The 19,930-nt window shown below is 39.2% G+C and overlaps 1 protein-coding gene across 11 annotated transcripts in view; it reads right to left on the bottom strand.

Moving 5' to 3' along the window:
• Positions 1 to 14,280: 14,280 nt before the first annotated feature.
• Positions 14,281 to 19,930, bottom strand: part of CCDC83 (coiled-coil domain containing 83) — a 68,205-nt gene continuing 62,555 nt past the window's right edge. For 10 of the 11 annotated variants that reach the window (XM_040489532.1, XM_040489534.1, XM_040489537.1 and 7 more), the window contains 3 exons: positions 18,396 to 18,472; positions 17,670 to 17,872; positions 14,281 to 14,591 (listed from right to left, as the gene is read on the bottom strand). In XM_040489532.1, the coding sequence (XP_040345466.1) occupies positions 14,430 to 14,591; positions 17,670 to 17,872; positions 18,396 to 18,472 (442 nt within the window). In that variant the 3' untranslated portion in view covers positions 14,281 to 14,429. The remainder of the gene's footprint in view (positions 14,592 to 17,669; positions 17,873 to 18,395; positions 18,473 to 19,930) is intronic. The other variant, XM_040489538.1, reaches the window with a different exon arrangement.

The following is a 19,930-nucleotide window of genomic DNA, read 5'->3' as shown; positions in this document are numbered from 1 at the left end:
TTTCTAAGTCTTTAGCTAGTATTTCTAGTCTAATTTGCATGTAAGCATTTAGTGAATGCCCCATTTGTTATTGAAGCATACAAGTTGAGTTCTTAAGCCATATATGAAATTACATTGTCAAAAGTTGTGTAAAGTTCTTTCTGTGGTATGGGGGAGGGAGCAGGTACAACCCTCTTGAGGCAGGATAGTAGGTTACACTGATGGTAGGCAGACAGGAGAAAAAAGGGAAGGGAAAGTTTTATAGAAGCTTTGTTTTCCAATAGGTTCTTATTTAAAATAGCTCTTCCAGGGGCGCCTGGGTGGCTTCTCGTTTAAGTGTCCCGACTTCAGCTCAGGTCATGATATCACTGTTCACAAGTTCAAGCTCTGCGTCAGGCTCTGTGCTGACAGCTCCGAGCCTGGAGCCTGCTTCACATTCTGTGTCTCCCTCTTTCTCTGTCCCTCCTCTGCTCACACTTTGTCTCTCAAAAATAATAAAAACACTAAAAAATTTTTTTGAATAGCTCTTCCATGGGGCACCTGGCTGGCCCAGTGGTAAACCAAGTGACTCTTAATCTCAGGGTCATGAGTTCAAGCCCCACATTGGACTTGGAGCCTACTTAAAAACACACAAAAACCATAGAATAGTTATCTGCTACGAAACGTAATTTTTTTGTGTGCCACGTTCATGCACGAGTGGGGCAGGGGCAGAAGGGGAGATGGAGGTTGTTTTTTTTTTTTTCCAGCTACAAATATATATTTTACAATCCTTTTATTTTTATGGAAGTATAGTTAGCATACAGTGTTATAGTAGTTTCAGGTGCACAACATAATGATTCAACAAACGAATACATTACTCAGTGCTCATCACATTTAGTGTATTTTTTTCCAAATTTTTTAAATTTACATCCAAGTTAGCATATAGTGCAACAATGATTTCAGGAGTAGATTCTTTAATGCCCCTTACCCATTTAGCCCATCACCCTTCCAGCAACCCTCTGTTTTCTATATTTAAGAGTCTCTTAGGTTTTGTCCCCCTTCCTGTTTTTATATTCTTTTTGCTTCCCTTCCCTTATGTTCATCTGTTTTCTGTCTTAAATTCCTCATGAGTGAAGTCATGATATTTGTCTTTCTCTAATTTCACTTAGCATAATACTTTCTAGTTCCATCCATGTAGCTGCCAATGGCAAGATTTCATTCTTTCACTGCCGAGTAATACTTCTTTATCCATTCATCTGTCGATGGACATTTGGGCTCTTTCCATACTTTGGCTATTGTTGATAGTGCTGCTATAAACATTAGGGTGCATGTGCCCCTTCGAAACAGCACACCTGTATCCCTGGTAGTTTATCCCTGGATAAATACCTAGTAGTGCCATTGCTAGGTTGTAGGATAGTTCTGTTTTTAATTTTTTTGAGGAACCTCCATAATGTTTTCCAGAGTGGCTGCACTGTCATAGACTCTGGGTCTAAAGTTCTCTCTTGTCTGGCAAGAGAGTAGGACTCAGGATGAAAAGCGGGAGATGGCTAAATGTCCAGGAAAAGACAAGAGCCCCGAATAAGGGTCCTTGCCTGTTTTTATTAGGATCAGAAGGCTTACAAACATGGCGGTGGATGTGCACAAAGAGACAATAAATCTGTGAACATTAACTTGTGGATGTGAGGGAAAGGGGGTCTTCAAGATATTTGGGGTTAGGGGTTTGGGTTAATAGAAAGCAAAATCCTGACGCCGGGCAGTCTGGCGGAAGGTTGTTTGCAGCGGACGTGAGTTAGCACCTTTGTTTATCTTAGCTAGCCTAAGGGATGAGACTGGGGAAATCACCTCAGGGTTGACAAGGCACCTTTTGTTTTGTTAACCATCTCTCCTCTGGGCTGCTTCACCTGCAGCACAGAGGTCTATAGACCTATTTACCTAACTTAGTCCTTTCTTCCTGTGAAAGCAGCTTTCTGCTATAGTACTAAATTGGGGGTGCTTCCACTCTGAATATCTAATCTTGTTTATTTCCTATACCTATGTTCTATATTGGTGCCTGGGCACCTCCCTATTTTGGGGCCTTTGCCTCTCCCTCTCTATTCTGGGGGCTTAAGCCCCCTTTCTCTATCCTTACCTAATCTTGTGTACCCAAACTCATCTGTGAGCAACCTATGGCTTTGTACTTCTTTATGCCTTGTTAATCCATTGGTGTAAGCCCGGGGGATTCCTAAGCTTATCCTCCACAGCTCCTCCACAGTTGGCATTCCCACCAGCAGTGCATAAGAGATCTTCCTGGGAGAGAGATTCTTAAGCAGGCTCCACATTTCAGCATGGAGCCCGAGGCAGGGCTCAATCCCATGACCCTGGGGATCATGACCTGAGCCGAAATCAGGAATCCAGTGCTCAACCAACAGACTAAGCCACCCAGGCTTCCCCCAAAAATGATTTTAAGGTTGGTTTTGAAATAAAAATAGCCATGTGAGAATCGCCTGGGGAGCTAACCTTAGCTCAGTCTGAGCCTTCCACACTCAGGCACCCTGCCTGTCTCCCTTGAGACTGGGTACTTGTCAGCTGTCTTATACCCCCATTTAAAGAAGCACAGGGTTATCATGCCCTTGCCCCTCGACTGGGACTGTAGGGAAGAAAGTATCAACAAAGTAGATCATCCCCACTCCCCACCTGCACCTGGACTCCATGCTGTCTGCACTAATGCAGAACTTCCAGTTGATTTCCTTGGCCTTTCTGGAACACTTTACATGGAAGCATCAGGCACACCACACGGCACTGCCAGCTAACTTAGGGGTCATGTTAAAAGGCACAAAATGAAATCTGTATTTCTCTGGTCACTTTTGTCCTGAAGTAGGGTAGGAACTGAAAAGCTTTTCGCTTCCATGTAATTGCTTGAAGGAGGCTCCAAGGGCCTGGAAAAGGCAGGCAGAGGCACTGTGGTAGAAGGGGGGGAAAAACAGAGATGACACGAAGCCCAATAAAGATGGCTGTGCCCATTGTTTGGTGTTCATAACACCTGTTGCTCGGAGCTGATCTTTTACAACCATTACACTCATATGTGGACCTTAATAATTTGATAGAATTTACGTCACATAGTGGCTCCGAAGTAGAAATGAAAGAATGACGGTTCACTTAATCTTACAAAGGTTAAGCTGGTGTCATTCTGGCCTAAAAGCAACAATACAATAGGATAATAGGAAATTATAGAAAATATGTCTCTGTTCCCTACTCCTGGCACAGAGTTCCTAAAACTCTTACAATTTAAGTGTTAGTCCTAGGAGCATCTCTTGTTTTAATTGGCCTTCCTGGTTCCTGACACAAAATTACTAAATCTCTTGGAATTTCCTGGGTTCCAGGGGTGTCTTGCTCTAATGAGGCAACTCTTGGCTCCTGGATGCCTTCAGAGAATGAAGGCTGCTCACTAGAAAAACCAAGCCAGTCATTATAAGCCTCCATAAAAATCCCAGTATTAAGGGATCTGGAATAAAGAGAAGGTGGACTTTTAACAAGCTGTTTTTATCAGCACCATATATCTGGGGAAGGGAGATTGAGATTATCAAAGAAATAACTGTGTAAGTCTGGAATAAGGGCAAGTTCAGGGATAAATCCCAGAGATTATCTCCATTATTAAGGGATATATAGTAAAGGATTAATGGAGGCCAGGAAAAGAACAGAGCTGAAGATGAACTATTTTCAAAAAGACAGGAAATCATAACATGCTGGTGAAGATGTGGAGGAGGGAACTCTGTGTGCTGTTGGTGGGAATGTAAACTAGTACAGCCACAACGGAAAACAGGATGGGGTTTCTTCAAGAAATTAAAAATAGAACTAGGATCCAGCAATCCCACTTCTGGGTATATATCTGCAGGGAACAAAATCATGATCTTGAAGTGATACCTTACTCTCATGTTCACTGAAGTAGTATTCACTATAGCCAAGGTATGGAGATAACCTAAGTGTCCATCAGCAGATGAATCGATTTAAAAAATTGTAAGATATATATATATATACATACACACACACACTGGAATATTGACTACTTATTCTTAAAAATGAGGGAAATTATTGTCATTTATGACAACCTGGATGAACCTGGAGGGATTATGCCAAGTGAAATAAGCCAGACAAAAACTAGCACTGCCTGGTCTCACTTATATGTGGATTCTGAAAAAAGAAAAAAAAAGTCAAAATAATAGAAACAGAAAATTGGAGGGTGGGGGAAATAGGGAGAGAGGTTGGTAAAAAGGTGCAAAGTTTAAGTTATAAAAAGAATAAGGTGTGAGGATCTAATGTATAACATGGTGATATAGTTGATAACACTGTGTCATATAGTAGAGATTTGCTGAGAGAATGAACTTAAATGCTCACCCCCCACCACCCCCCAAAAAGGTAAGTATGTGAGGTGTTGGATGTGTATATAACCTATGGGAGGAATCCCTTCACAAAGAATATATATATTAAATCATCACATCATGTACTTTAAATATTTTAAAATGTTGTCAATTATATCTCAAAGATGAAAACAATGTAGCATTATGAGATAGGTTGCAAAATCAATGGGAGGAAGGGAAATGCTGAGTGGTTATCAGACTGGAGATGAGATGGGGTAAGTGATGAAAGAAAAGCAAATGGATAGCCTGGAATATGAACATATACAGAAGACAATTTGCATAGTATTAGTCTTTGAAGAGCATTCTTCCCTTCAGAGAGTATTTCTGTCATTGAGTGAGGCACCTGCTGCTTGATGAGACAGTTGCTCCATAGATGGTAAGTGTGGACTCTGCAGCCATGCTGGGGGTTTAACTCCTAGTTTGAGCAATTTATATAACTGCCCATGCCTCGATTTCTCCATCTGTAAAATGGCATAATAATGCCTACCCCATATGACTGCTGTTTGTAATTAATGAATTAAAAATGGAGGCATTTAGGACATCTTTGCATGTAATAAAGTTTCCGTACACTTCTTGAAATACAGAATAGCTTGTGGTCAAGAGCCTAGATCCTGGAGGCAAAACATCTCTGTTCAGATCCTGACTCTGGCCCTTACTAGCTGGGGGACTTTGGGAAATTTATTAAATTTCCCTCTGCCTATTTCTTCATCTGTAAAGTGAGAATAATTCTGGACCCACTACATAGGATTATAAGAAGGATCAATTAGGTTAATATATAATATACATAATATATGTAAAGTGCATATATGTATATGTGCATATATATGTAAATATATGTAATATATGTAAAGTGCAATAATAAGAGCATTTAGGTGTTTGCCATTGTTAGTTATTACTAAAGAGCCTTTTTAAATGTCACTCTTTGGACTTGTTCACCCTGCCCTGTTTGCATTGTGCTGATGTTAGCCCAGTGCTCTGCTGGAGGTCTCATGACGTGATTCCAAAGCAGAACCCTGAACCTCTAACTCCACACGTCCTCACATAAGCAGGAGTCCTTGATTCTGAAGCAGCGGCAGTAATTCCTGAGTCTGGTGTGACAGAACACATTTTTGAAAATAGCCCCCACACATCTAAGTATACTTAGGTCAGCAGCTTTAGATGCCTCAGATAAAGCAGAATACTTTCTAAAGTCATTTGAGCTCCCCTCCTTTTTTTTCTTTTTAACAGAGAATAAATACTTACCCAAGTCTTATTTAGTGGAAGAGACTATGTTTTACTATTGGAAACATTGACTTCTTGTTTGGTAAATATTCATGCTAGTCTCTGTATTAGTATTAGATTTGGCTTGTGTGTAACAAAATTCATACGATGATTCAAAGAAGACAAGTTTATTTTCTCCCATAAAAGTCTGAGCTGGCATGGCAGCTTTGCTCATCAGATTGATAGGTGCCTACTTGCTGTTCCATAGTCCTTAAGGAGCTCCTTCCATCTCATAATTCTCTGTGGCTGAGCAGCATAACACCACCCCAAGCAGCAGGATAGAGAAAGTAGGGAGAAAGGGAGAAGAATTGTGCACAATTTCTCACATTCCATTGGCCAGAACTTTGTCATGTGGCTGCAAGGGAGGCTGGGAAATAATCTTTAATTTAGGTGACCATGTATTCAGCCAACATAGCTAAATCAGTGCATTATTAAAGCGTAAGGGGGACAAAGGAGTACTAGAAGCTACTATCACGATCATTTCATTTTCATTAAAAGAATTGCTAATTTCTTGAGCCTTTTTCTGATCAGTGACTTTAAATCCCTCCCATGTCACATTGTAAGTTTAGATCTGAGATATACATATATATATATATATATATATATATATATAGTTTTACAATTGAGTTATTTCAAAGAAATTAAATAGAAAAAGTGTCAAATGCTTAAAAATTAAAAAGAAGTGAATCCAAACTGCTCATGCTCAGTGTGTGTTACAAGACATGTTGAAAATGTGTACCTTCACACCAGAGTTCAGGCACAGCAGGATTCCATATTGACAGTTTTACATAAATAGCACCAAAGTCACAGAAGTCACTTTTTGAAGTGGCTAGAAGAAACTGATGCAAAAGGGAAACATAACAAAGAACAAAGAACATCAAAGATCCAAAGTGCCAGAACCTCAAATGAGGCCAGAGCACTTGGATTTGGAGTGAGTTCTTTAAGGTAAAAACGCTTCATTGGCCTCAGTCAGTCATACAGAGGGGAATCCAGCATAGTTAATTTTCATTCCTCTTAGGAGGGAAATGTTGCAAGGCCTAGCATATTTTTATAGCTGAGACTATACAAAAAGATGGCCCTAACCCAAGAAGGCAGGAGGTCAGTGAGTTGAGCACCCAGCTTAAGGAAGGAAATGCTGACAAAACATTTTACTAAGAATCTGTGAGGATATCTGAATCTGCGGTCCCTTTCAAACTCATTCACTCTGCTGGAAATCTGAAAACATTTCTTTATGCTTCTTTAAAAGCATCTTGAAGGTTTTTAACACTCAGATCCTAAGAACAGAATGACTTAAAACATAACCAACCAAGTCACAGTCCAAAAAAGCAGCCTTTCAGGGAACTTGAGCCTCATAAAGTGTCAGGAATAGGAAATGGAAATACTTAACCGAGTTAAAGTCACTAATATTTAGAAAGCCTCTGTTGCTTTGAGAGCACATTTCCTTGCAGCTAGTGCAAAAGCCAGTTTTACTCCAAGAAAAATACAGAGAAACTGTTGTGTTGAGCTCTAGTAAAACAAGGAAGGATCAAGCGGGCCTTTAACAAACAGTCCTTTATTGCCACAAAAATCCCCTGGCCTCCTTGTTCCCTGAATGGCTCTAGTGTCTGGCTAGAAGATTCAAAAAGAAACAAAAATGTTAACCGCTGGCCCACAGTGCCATGCCCTGCCTCCCCCACACTCATGAAAATTTTGGAAATGGGTTTACTACTGGTCCCTACTGCCAGGTGTTGATTGGCAGAGGCTGGGTATGGCCTCTTGGAGCCCTCACACCAGGTGGCAGCTGAGTCCCTGTCCCCAGCCACCCAGGACAGAATGAACCCCTTCATACAGCTACCATCAGAGACAGGTCAGCGCTTCACAGCATCCGGTGGATGGGACCCAGGCACTCTCTATGCCTTTGTAGTGAATGCTCTGCAAAGACTTCTTGGGCCTTACTGCCAGTGATTACTGTTAAGTGCCAGTCATTATTTCAACTGCCATATCCTGCATGTCTAGTATGTGCAGGTTACATGTACTCTTTCTAATCCTTAAAATAATCCTGCCATAGGAGAATTAGGTCCATGTAATGATGTTGCAGAAACCAGGCTTAAAATAAGTGACTGCCCAAGATTCAAGGTGGCTGGCCTGACTCCACAAAATGTTTTCTCCCACACTCTACCTCATCTCTACACCTCCTTAATTTCTCCAGATTTATCTAATCCCTAGCTCCAAAAAAGCAATTTCCCAGCCTGAAGCTAAAGCTGCTGACCACCAGTCTCTATCCTTCCGCCCCTCAAATCTTGAATAGCAACATATGAAACTCACATGCTTGGTTATTCTGAAAACTGAAACCACATAAAAAGCATAAGATCCTCCCAAACTCATCTTAAATTTCTTTTCCAAAGTTATTATTAATGGTGCTAAAAATAGAATATTGTAAGTTAAATACAACCACCCACCACATCTAGAGTATCTTGTCCTGTCTTCTCTCACCTCTCTTGCTTCCTCCTTTGCTGCTGGTATGAAGAGCGAAAGCAGTTCTCAGCACCCATTAGCATCTTGAAGAAAGGGGCAATTTCATTTTGCCTCCCGAATGCCTTACACACAGTGCGTGGCTGGAGGGCCTTGTTTGATAAACATTTCATTGAATGAGGGACACTTGTAGGAAGTTCGCTGTAGTAGGCAACGTTTTTGAGATTTGCTCTGGAATGTCGTCATCTAAGAAAGTTATCACACCTATACTGTTTTACAGTTTGAGTTGTTAAAAAAACCTGCAGATTTTTTTTTTTTTTTTTTAGAGATAGTGCTATTCTGCAAATTCTAAACGCAAGAAATAATACTAACAGAAGGAAAGAACATTCTTCCCTTTCCTTTTCCAAAGGATGCCTTTTCTACTCTGACATCTTCTTGGCAGCAAACAAGACTTTTAGCCATTTGATATTTTCTTACGATTCAAATTCACATTGTAAAGTAAAAATTGCCACAACTAATAAATTAATGCTGGAGTCCTACCATGTTATGCCTGGCTTGTTTTCATAATCTCATGGTCTGAACTTTCCAAGAGTGATAGAAAAACAATGTCAATTTCTGCTGACCTACTGAAACCAACGAGCTGTCACATAGCCTTTCTTTGTCAGTTTACTGGAAGCTCTTTGATTTGTCCCAGGAGAAAGGCAGTAAGTTTTCCTCCTCTATCAGAGAAAAGTAAAGATAAGTCTTATCTATAAAAAGTTTACCCTTCTTTCTTAAAAAGAAAATTGGCAAATCCACTCCATATTGTTACTAACTTTTCCAAGGGCATTTCTGTTTCTGTTGACCTTTGAAAGACCATCCTAATAAAGTATTCTGCCTTCCAGTCAGGAAACACTGTTGCTTCCGTTCACACTGCAAGACATAAGCATGGCCTTTCCATTCTGTTACTTTATGGAACTGATTGGAAGATGGGTATTTTAGGAATATTTGGGGAGGGAGGGGTAACTTTTTAAAAAAATATTGTCAAGTTAGCTAACATAGAGTGTATACAGTGTGCTCTTGGTTTTAGGGGTAGATTCCCATGATTCATCGCTTACATATAACACCCAGTGCTCATCCCAAGTGCCCTCCTCAATTCCCATCAGAGAGATAACTTTAAAGTATTATATCAGTCAAGTACACAAATCTTAAGTGTCCTCCTTAATGTTTGTAAAGTGAACCATCCATGTTAACTGCCACTCGCTCAGATCAGGATTACCAGAAAACTCCTTCCTATACCATCCTAGGCATTCCCTATCACAAAAGTAGCCACAATCCTGACTTCTGTCATTAAGGTTAGTGTGCTTGTCCTGTTTTGCATAAATGGAATCATAACATATGTTCTGTTTTGTGTCTGCCTTCTTTTACTCAATTTTATGTGTATAGGATTGATCTATGTGACTACATTTGGTAGTTGTTTATTCATTTTCATTGCTGTATACTATTCCACCATGTGCCTGTATATAGGTTGATATATATTGATACACATGTATCAGTCACTATTTACACATTCTGCTGATAGTCATTAGGGTTGTTTATAATTTTTGGTTACTATCAGTAAAGCTTCTGGTAATATTCTTATCCATGTCTTCTGGTAAACAGAAGCACTCATTTCTTTTTTTTTTTTTTTTAATTTCTTAAAAATGTTTTTGTTTCAGAGAGAGAGAGAGAGAGAAAGAGAGAGAGCACTTGAGCAGAGGAGAGGGGCAGAGGGAGAGAGAGAGAGAAAGAGTCTTAAGCAAGCCTCCATGCTCAGCATGGAAACTGACACTGGCTCCTTCCCATGACCTTGGTCATAACCTGAGCTGAAGTCAGATTATCAACAGACTAAGTCACCCAGGTGCCCCATAAGCACTCATTTGTATTCCATATTAAGCCAAGAGTGGAAGTGGTGGATCATGACATATATATATATGTTCGGCTTTAATAAAATACTGCCAAACATATTCCAAAGTGTTTGTGCCAATTTATGATCCCATCAACAATTATATGATAGTTCAAGTGCTCTGTATCCTTGTCAATGTTTGCTATTTTTAACTTTTAATTTTTGCCATTCTAGTGGGTATATAGTTGTATCTAATCGTTTTAATTTGCTTTTTCCTGATGACTAATAATACCAATCTTCTTTTTATGTTCATTAGTCATTAGGATATACTCTTTTGTTAAATACCAATTTAAATCTTTTGCCCATTTTTTCATAAAATGTTGTCTTTTTTCCAACTGATTTGTAAAAGTTCTTTATATATTTTAGACATTTCTTTGTTAGATATATGTATAAAAAATATATTTTCCCAGTATGTGGCATGCCTTTTGACTCTTCATGGTATCTTTTCATGAAAAGAGATCTTAATTTTCATGAAATTCAATTTGTCAATATATGATTGGTGATTTTTATGTCCCTTTTTCCTCCCAAAGAGGTAGGTAACATAGGAAGCAGTAGGCTTGGGGAAGGGGACTTTTGGAACACTGCCAAATCCACATTTATCCACCTACCAGGTATAGATTTTAATTCAAGCATAGGCTTAATTATTGGATCTGTTGGGTGTATAAAGGGGAACATGAAGATACTCTATTTCCTACTTGAATTGTTTTACCTTCCATATTTAGGTCTCTTTTTCACTTTGAATTGATTTTTGGGTATGGTATGATGTAGGTGTCAAGGTTCATTTTTTCCCCCATATAGATATACAGTTGCCTGAGCATCATTTTTTTTTATTGAAAAGAACTCCTTTCTGCCCAAATTATAATGGCATGTTTGTCAGAATTTAAGTGATTTTGTGGGTTGGTTTCTGGACTCTTTATTCTGTTCCATTGTACTTTTTCTTTATCCTTGGCCCAATACCACACTGTCTTAATTACTGAAATGTTAAAAGTCTTACAATTTGGGGCACCTGGGTTGCTCAGTCCATTGAGCATCTGACTCTTGATTTCAGCTCAGGTCATGCATGATCTCATGGTTCATGAGTTTGAGCCCTGTGTCAGCCTTGGTGCTGCCAGCAGGGAGCCTGCTTGGGATTTTCTTCCTCTCTACCTGCCCCTCCCCTGCCTGCACTTTCTCTTTCTCACTCTCTCTCTCAAAATAAATAAATAAACTTAAAAAAAAAAACAAAAAACTCTTGCAATTTGATAATAAGTTCTCCAATTTTGTTGTTTTTCTTAAAGATTGTTTTGGCTATCTTAGGTCTATTGCCTATGCTACAGATTTCCATAATAATGTTAGAAACTAGTAATTTCTAAGAAAAAAAATCAGCTGGAATTTTTATTGAGATTTCACTGAGTCTACAGGTATAGGAAGAACTCACATCTTAACTCTGTTAAGAATCTTCCAATTGAATCTTTTGGATCTCCCAATGCATTTTGATTGTATATATCTCTATACCCCATTTATGTAAGTCTTGAATTTCTCTCAACAATGTTGCACAGTTTCAGCATAGAATTTTGCTCATGTTTCATTAGACATATTTATTTTGATGTTTTTGATGTCATTATAAATGATTTGACTTTTTCCCAATTGTTTGCTGCTGGTTTAAAGAAATATAATGGATCTTTATTGACCTTGTACCCTGTGACTTTGCTAAATTCACTTATAAATTCTACTAATTTGTAGATTACTTTGGATTATCTACTTACAGAAACCTGATATCTATAAGTAAGATAGTTTTCTTCTTCCTTTCTAATCTCTATGCTTTTAATTTCTTTTTCTTGCCTTTATTGAACTGGTTCCAACCTCCACTTGTGTTAAACACTGCTGAATAGAAGTGTGAGAGTGAACATGTGTGTCTTGTTCCTGACCTCAGTGGGAAAATATTTAATATTTCACTATTAAAATTAGCTATAGTGTTTTTTAGATATTCCTGGTTTGCTGAGAATTTTATCATACTGTTATGATTTTTTTCACAGTATTGAATTTTATCAAATGCTGCACCTATTGAGATGATCATATGAATTACCTCCTATGCTCCATTCATTATATCCTTGATTTTTATTTTATTTTTTTGTTCTTTATACCCTTGATTTAAAAATTTTAAGACATAAATTCACAAATTCACAATTGTACAAAATGATATGGGGTGCTGGGTGGCTCAGTCAGTTGAGCGTCTGACACTTGATTTTGGCTCAGGTCATGATCTCATGGTTTGTGGGGTTGAGCCCCACATCAGGCTCTGCACTAACAGCACAGAGCCTTCTTGGGATTCTCTCTCTCTTCCTCTCTCTCTGCCTCTTCCCTGCTCACTCTCTCTCTAAATTAATAAATAAATAATTAAAACTTTAAAAAATAATATGAACAGATCATGTGTACTCTTTACCCAGTTTCCTTCAATAGTATCATTTTTCAAAAGTATAGTACAATATCAAAAGCAGGATATTGACATTGATATAATCCACTGGTTCTATTTGTGTTTACACTCTAATTTCTGAATGTTAAACCAACCTTGCATTCTTTAATCATGAAATATGTATTACTAGATGCAATAAGCTGATATTTTGTCAGGGATTTCGCATCTATATTCATGAGAGAGACTGGTCTGTAATTCTCTTTTCTTGTAATGTCTTGCCAGGTTTTGGTGTTAGAATTATATTGGCCTCATAGAATGATTTGGATGTGTTTCTTTTTTCTCTGTTCTCTGAAAGAGTTTGTGTATGTTTGCTATTAAATCGTTTTGAAATATTTGGAAAAATTCACCAGTAATAAGCCATCTAGGTCTGCAATTTTCCTCTTGGGAAAATTTTAAGTACAGATTAGATATTTTTTTATAGATCGAGGGCTATTCAGAATTTTTATTTCTTCCTGTTTTTCAGAAATGTTTTTTAAGAAACCATTTCCATTTCATTGAAGTTGTCAATTTTATTGGGAAAAGTTTTTTTCCCTTAATTTCCTCTCATGATATTTTTCACAGTGTCAGTAACATTGTAGCAATGTTTCCTTTTTCATTTGTTTCTTGTTTTCTTTTCTGATTAGTCTTACTAGGGGTTTTCAATTTCAATAAGCCCTTCAAAAAACCAGCATTTGGTTTCGCTGATTTTCTCTTTCTCTATCTTTGGCCTTATATTTAAAACATGTTTCTGTAAAAGCCTTATAAGTAAAGGTAGCTTTAAAATGGAGTGTTGATGTCAACTTCAGGCGTGGTCACAGTCCTTGGCTTGCGGCACCTGTAAGAGGGAAGTGGTAATGGTCTTGAACAGGGACTCAACAGTTTAGACTGAGTTTAGAGCTGAGAGGAGAGGGATCTCACTGTTGGTGGAATTTTTTTTAAAAGTTTATTTATTTTGAATAAATAAGTGTGCACGAGTGGGGGAGAGGCAGAGAGAGAGAGGGAAAGAGAGAATCCCAAGCAGGCTCCTTGAGATCATGACCTCAGCTGAGATCAAGAGTTAGAGTTCGAGCCCGGCGTCGGGCTCTGGGCTGATGGCTCAGAGCCTGGAGCCTGTTTCCGATTCTGTGTCTCCCTCTCTCTCTGCCCCTCCCCTGTTCATGCTCTGTCTCTCTCTGTCCCAAAAATAAATAAAAAACGTTGAAAAAAAATTAAAAAAAAAAAAAAGAGTTAGACACTTAACCAGCTGAGCCACCCAGGTGCCCCGTGGTGGAATATTTTTATACAATAATTATCACCCTCAAGTTTATTTGTTTCCGAAGTGTTTTGTATTTATTATAAATAGTGTTAGATGAAAGAATAGTCTTGAATTGTGGACTGGCACCCTCAGAGAGAAAGATTTGTAGTCAGTGCTATGCAAACCTCTAAATTTGTCTTAGAAAATTTCTAATTGATTGGGGCGCCTGGGTGGCGCAGTCGGTTGGGCGTCCGACTTAAGCCAGGTCGCGATCTCGCGGTCCGTGAGTTCGAGCCCCGCGTCGGGCTCTGGGCTGATGGCTCAGAGCCTGGAGCCTGTTTCCGATTCTGTGTCTCCCTCTCTCTCTGCCCCTACCCCGTTCATGCTCTGTCTCTCTCTGTCCCAAAAATAAATAAATAAATTAAAAAAAAAAAAAGAAAATTTCTAATTGAAATATTTCATATTGGAATGATAGATTAGTCAGCAGATTTTTAAGTGGTAAGGAAACTTGGAAACCATCTAGGGCCCATTATCATGCTTCTGAATACTTGGATATGGAAATATAAAGTGTACTTTCATTTTTGTCACTCATGCCATGCAGATAAATGAACAACTGAATACTTAGAACTTGGATTTTAAATATCATTATGACCTTTAAAAATAACAACTGGTTTAATAATGGACCAAAGTGTAAATAAAATGGGCAAGTGATATACTTCAGTTCCCAATGAAAATTTATAAGGAAAAGTTGTTATTTTTACTTTGTAGCTTTTAGTCTTAGAGAAAAGACTTCATCATTTTGTATGTGATATAGCTTTCTGGGCTCTTGACATCTTCATAGAATTTGACTGGAATTTCTGTCTCTTGAAAATGAATGGGCATCTTCTTGCTCTCCACACTCATGAGCTTCACTTGGAGGGGACCCAAGGTGACATAATCCTATGATAAACAGATATAGAAGAGAATATGAGAGGTTATTCAACAAGTTACCAGTCGTTTGTTTGTTTGCTTGTTTGTTTGTTTGTTTTGAGAGAGAGAGAGAAAGCAAGGTGGGGAGGGGTAGAGGGAGGAGAGCGAAATCCCAAGCATGCTCTATGCTTGCAGGACAGATTGATACGGGGCTCAAAGTCAGGAACTGTGAGGTCATGACTTGAGCCGAAACCAAGAGGCAGGCACTTTACTGACTGAATCACCCAAGTGCCCCAACAAATTACCAGTCTTAATAGTTTGGTTTCCTTGAAGCATCTGGGTGGCTCAGTAGTTGAGTGTCTGACTTCAGTTTAGGTCATGATCTCGTGGTTTGTGAGTTTGAGCCCTGCATTGGGCTTTGCGCTGATAGCTCAGAGTCTGCTTGGGATTCTCTGTCTCGCTCTCTCTCTGTCCCTCCCCCACTTGCTTTCTCTCTCAAAAATAAATAAACATTAAAAAAAATAGGTTTCCTTTATTATAGTTGGCCTTTATCTGACATTTCATTGTCCTTTTAACTGACTGAATAACAAGTGAAATATGAGAACCACTGTAAACAAAAAACCACTAAATACACTTATATACCCAGTGGGGAATGTAAGGCAAGACCTCCCAAAGGGCAGGCAGCAAGGCTGACAGGCTTGTCTTTCAGGGAGTTGGATGAGGGGCACCAATTAGAATGGGGAGATATATTCTCTCAAGGTCTTTAATTGGTAAAAGAAAATGTTAGCTGTATGTATGTAGCCCTCTGCTGGTCAGGATATAAACACAGCAGAGTTTTCTCTATTATTCAAGAACAATGGGAAGGATTGGCAAAGGTTACTTCGACTATAAATATTCTAATATTGAGAAAATTCTCCATGAATTTTCACTTTTCACAGGACCAATGGCCACTGTAGAAGAAAGCTTACCATATTCTGCCAAACTAACTGTAATTTAAGATACCAACAAACAGAAATCTAATTTACTGATGGCTCAGTCTATTGAGCATCTGACTCTTGATTTCTATTTAGGTCATGATCTCACGGTTTGTGGGTTTGAGCCCCACGTTGGGTTCCGTGCTGACAGCGTGGAGCCTGCTTAGGATTCTCTGTCTCTTTCTCTCTCTGTCCCTCCCCTGCTTGCACATGCTCTCCCTCTCTCAAAATAAATAAATAAACATTTAAAAAATGTCACTTTTTGTTAGCAGGACTGAGTTGTAGTTAGCTAAAATGGTTTTTGTTTGATTTTTTTTTTTCAGTATCTTCTGCTTTCATACATCATTTTATCCTACCAGATTTTAAGTTCTAGGAGAACTCTTATTTTGATCTTTTTAAGTTTATTTATTTATTTGGAGGAAGAAAGAGACAGAGAGAGAGACAGAGATCAGGGATCATGACCTGAGCTGAAATCAAGAATTACATGCTTAACCAATTGAGCCACCCAAGTGCCCCCTAAGTTCCAGGATGACTTTTAAAGTTATTAGTAGTACCAAGAAGGAAGATAGCAAGGGATAGATGTGGGAGTAATTGGAATATACCAAAAAGGTTTTAAAATTAAAAAGCTATGATACTCCAGATTTCACCTAATATGGTATATATGGTGGTTTGTACTTTCCAGTGATGGCCGCAGTAATAGGTATCCTGTCCCACATGATTTCTTTCTTTCTTTTTTTTTTATGGTCTATTTTCTCTATCCATTTGCTTTCAGTTTATACAGGTCTTTATATTTAAGTGTATTTTTGTGGACAACATAGAGTTGGGTTGTGTTTTTTGATCCACTATGACAATCTCTGTCTTTTATTATTTATTTATTTATTTATTTATTTATTTATTTATTTATTTTTTCAATATATGAAGTTTATTGTCAAATTGGTTTCCATACAACACCCAGTGCTCATCCCAAAAGGTGCCCTCCTCAATACCCAAAACATGGGTATTGTAGAAACATGGATGGAACTGGAGAGTGTTATGCTAAGTGAAAATAAGCCATACAGAGAAAGACAGATACCATGTTTTCACTCTTAGGTGGATCCTGAGAAACTTAACAGAAACCCATGGGGGAGGGGAAGGAAAAAAAAAAGAGTTTACAGTGGAAGAGAGCCACATGATTTCTTTATATATATATATATATATATATATATATATATATATATATATAAAGGAGAGAGAGGGAGAGAAGGAGGGTCAGAGAGAGGAAGACAGAATCCAAAACAGGCTCTGCATGGTCAGCGCAAAACCTGATGTGGGGCTTGGTCCCATGAATTGTGAGATCATGACCTGAGCCAAAGTTAGATGCTCAACCAACTGAGCCACCCAGGCACCCCCCACATGCTTTTCTTAGAATATGATGCTCCTTCCTCTTTTCAGATGCAGGAGCTACATTCCCTCCCCTCGGGTGGAGCTTTGTAACTACGTCAACCAATAGAATATGATGGAAGTGATGGTGTGTGATTTCCAAGGCTAAGTCATACAAAATATTGTGGCTCTTACCTTGGTCTCTGGTATTGCTTGTCCTGGGAGAAGCCTGACACCATAACCAAGAGACAATAAAGGCACCCCACGAGAGGCCCGTGTGATGAAGAACTGAGGGTCCCAGCTTGGCCAGCATCAACTTGCCAGCCATGTGAGTGAGCCACCTTGGAAGTGGATCTCCTCCTACTCTAGCCAAGCCTTCAGGTGACTGTAGCCCCAGCTGACATATGACTGCAACTCCTCAGGGCCCAAGTGAGAAGTGTCCAGTGGAGCCCTTCTCAAATTCCTAACCAACAGAAGTTATGAAAGAAGTTATAAGCCACAGAAGTTACAAGCCACTAAGTTTGGAGATGATTTGTTATATGGCATTAGATAACTTACATTGTATACTAGGAATGGAACTCTATTAGTGAATATACACAGCAAATTGCACATGGGTAGGAGTGAAAATTGTGTCTAATGAGAGATGTGAATGGTGGGCCAATTTTACTAATAATTGCAAACAGAAATTTTCAATATCCGTATTATAGGTTAATTTTCTCCTTTAATAAAACAGCATTCTCTTAGTAGTCAGAATTTTTTTTTGCATGAATCTTACCTTGAAATCCTGATCATCCTCATACAGTAAGTATTTCATATCAGAGGCCCCAAACCCTGTGCATGAGTCACTTTCCTCATCTGTCTTCAGGTCCTTGCTGTACCTGGTCCCATCCTCACGAGTGACACATAAAGCACAGCTCTCAGCTGTGGAGCTCATCGTGTTTCCACTTTTTACTTCTACAGATTGCAATTTTGACTCTTCTGGGATAAATTCAAAGAGATTGGTTATTTTGGGACAGATAAAAATGAAAATGCAATATACACTTTGTCACATTTTTAATTTGAAAGATCTTTGAGGAATGTAGAGTCTATATATTAATGTGAGAGTGAGCCCCATTTTTAGAACCTCCAAGTTTATTCCATTCTCTTAGCTGACAGGTTTTGGTAATCATATGGTAACTCGTGTGTGTTGTTATTTTGGTTGGTTGGCTAAATTAGAACCCAGAAATACACCAGTATAGACAGCACTCCATCCCTCTCCACCAGTATTTATGTAATACTGAATTACATACACCATGTGAAACGTGGTGACTTGAATTTGAAAACAGGACTAGAGAAAGGAGGTGGGTTAGGACAAGTGCTGCAAGGAGAAGAGAAATATGGAGAAACTGGCACATACCTATGCCATGAATAGCTCTTGGGTACGAGGTACCTGTCATAGATGCTCAATAAGTAGTTGTTATTAAAAAAAAAACAACCTGTCACCATTACGATAAAATAATACCTTTAAATGTTTCTGGCAACTCCAAAGGCACTTCAGGTGTCACTGTCTGTCCAGCAGCTTGAGTAAGATACAGTCGCCTAAAAAGAACAAATGAGAAAAGCAGTCTGTCAACAAACATTGTACCATCTGGTCACTGGTGTCTGTGTCTCTGCTAGGTTTTGGAGACACACAGATGAAAATTGAGACAGTTTCTCCCCTGGAGAAGCATGAGGCCCAAGGGGGTGGCAGATGGACTTACAGTACTTTAGAGTGACGTTCTGTACCCTGATGGGTGATGGGGGTAGTGTGAGAAGTGCTATGGCACAGAGAGAAGGCGCACCTGGTTGAGCTTTTAGGAGGTAAGGGAAGGTTTCCAGGAGGAGATGGGACCTGAGTGGAGTCTTGAAGAACCAGGGGCTATTTGCCAGGGAAGAGTTTGGGGTGAGGAAGGGCATTGTGTGATAAGAGAGTGACACACTTAATGTTCTGGAAATGAAAGTGAGCTTGGCACCAGTTAGGGTGCTGTTGTAGTAGTCCAGGTGAGCAACAGCCGTGGCCTGAATGAGTGGTTTTAAGATGGAGAGGGAAAGAGAAGGACAACAAGCAGCAAGAATCCCAGATGACATCGAGGTGCTGTCTGTCGCCAAGTGCCATGTTGCAGCTCCAAGCCTGGGGAGCTGTATGTCTGCTATTGAAGCTCTCTGGGCATGCGTTTAATCCTGTTCTCTGCTTTGCAGCGCCCACTGAACTTGCAACCAGAAAATACGATGTCTGGAAAGCTCCATGTAACTTTTCCATGAAGTTTTCCCGAAGACAGCATGAATTGCACTCTTGTCGATAGTCAAACCACCCCTCATGCTTAGCAGCTCAGCAGTCAGGGTGAAGCTCCTGGATTACAGATTGTCAATTATTTAAAGAACTCAAAATGCTTAAGTTTCAAGCAAATAATGTAACTACATACAATATTTATGTTTATAAAACTTCTTTTTTTAAAAAAATGTTTACTTATTTTTAATGTTTGTTTATTTTTGAGAGATAGAGACAGAGCACAAGTTGGGGAGGGGCAGAGAGAGAAAGAGGGAGAAAGAATCTGAAACATACTCCAGCCTGTCAGCACAGAGTACTATGCAGGGCTCAAACTCGGGAATGGCGAGATCATGACCTAGGCTGAAGTCTGACGTTTAACCGACTGAGCCACCCAGGTGCCCCTAAAAAAAAATGTTTACTTATTTTTTAGAGAGAGCACACACGTGAGAGTGTGTGAATGGGGGACGGGAAGGGGGGGATGCGGATAGCCTGATGCAGGGCCCGAACTCACTAACCGTGAGATCATGACCTGAGCAGAAGTCAGTCGCTTAACCGACAGAGCCACCCAGGTGCCCAAGTGGTTTTACCCTTTTGAATAATTATGATCTTACTAAATGTCATAAACTTCATAAATCTGGATTCTGTCTCAATCATTAATTTATTGTCATTTTTATACCATCATAGGGCAACACTTGATGATATAGAAAATATTTAAACAATGCTATTATATAGGTATTGGTCCACTTAGT

The sequence above is a fragment of the Herpailurus yagouaroundi genome, unplaced genomic scaffold (assembly GCF_014898765.1).
Source record: "Herpailurus yagouaroundi ecotype Mexico unplaced genomic scaffold, PumYag 180, whole genome shotgun sequence".
Taxonomy (NCBI): domain Eukaryota; kingdom Metazoa; phylum Chordata; class Mammalia; order Carnivora; family Felidae; genus Herpailurus; species Herpailurus yagouaroundi.
The sequence above is the reverse complement of the archived record's forward strand: the minus strand, read 5'-3'. Positions and strand labels throughout refer to the sequence as shown.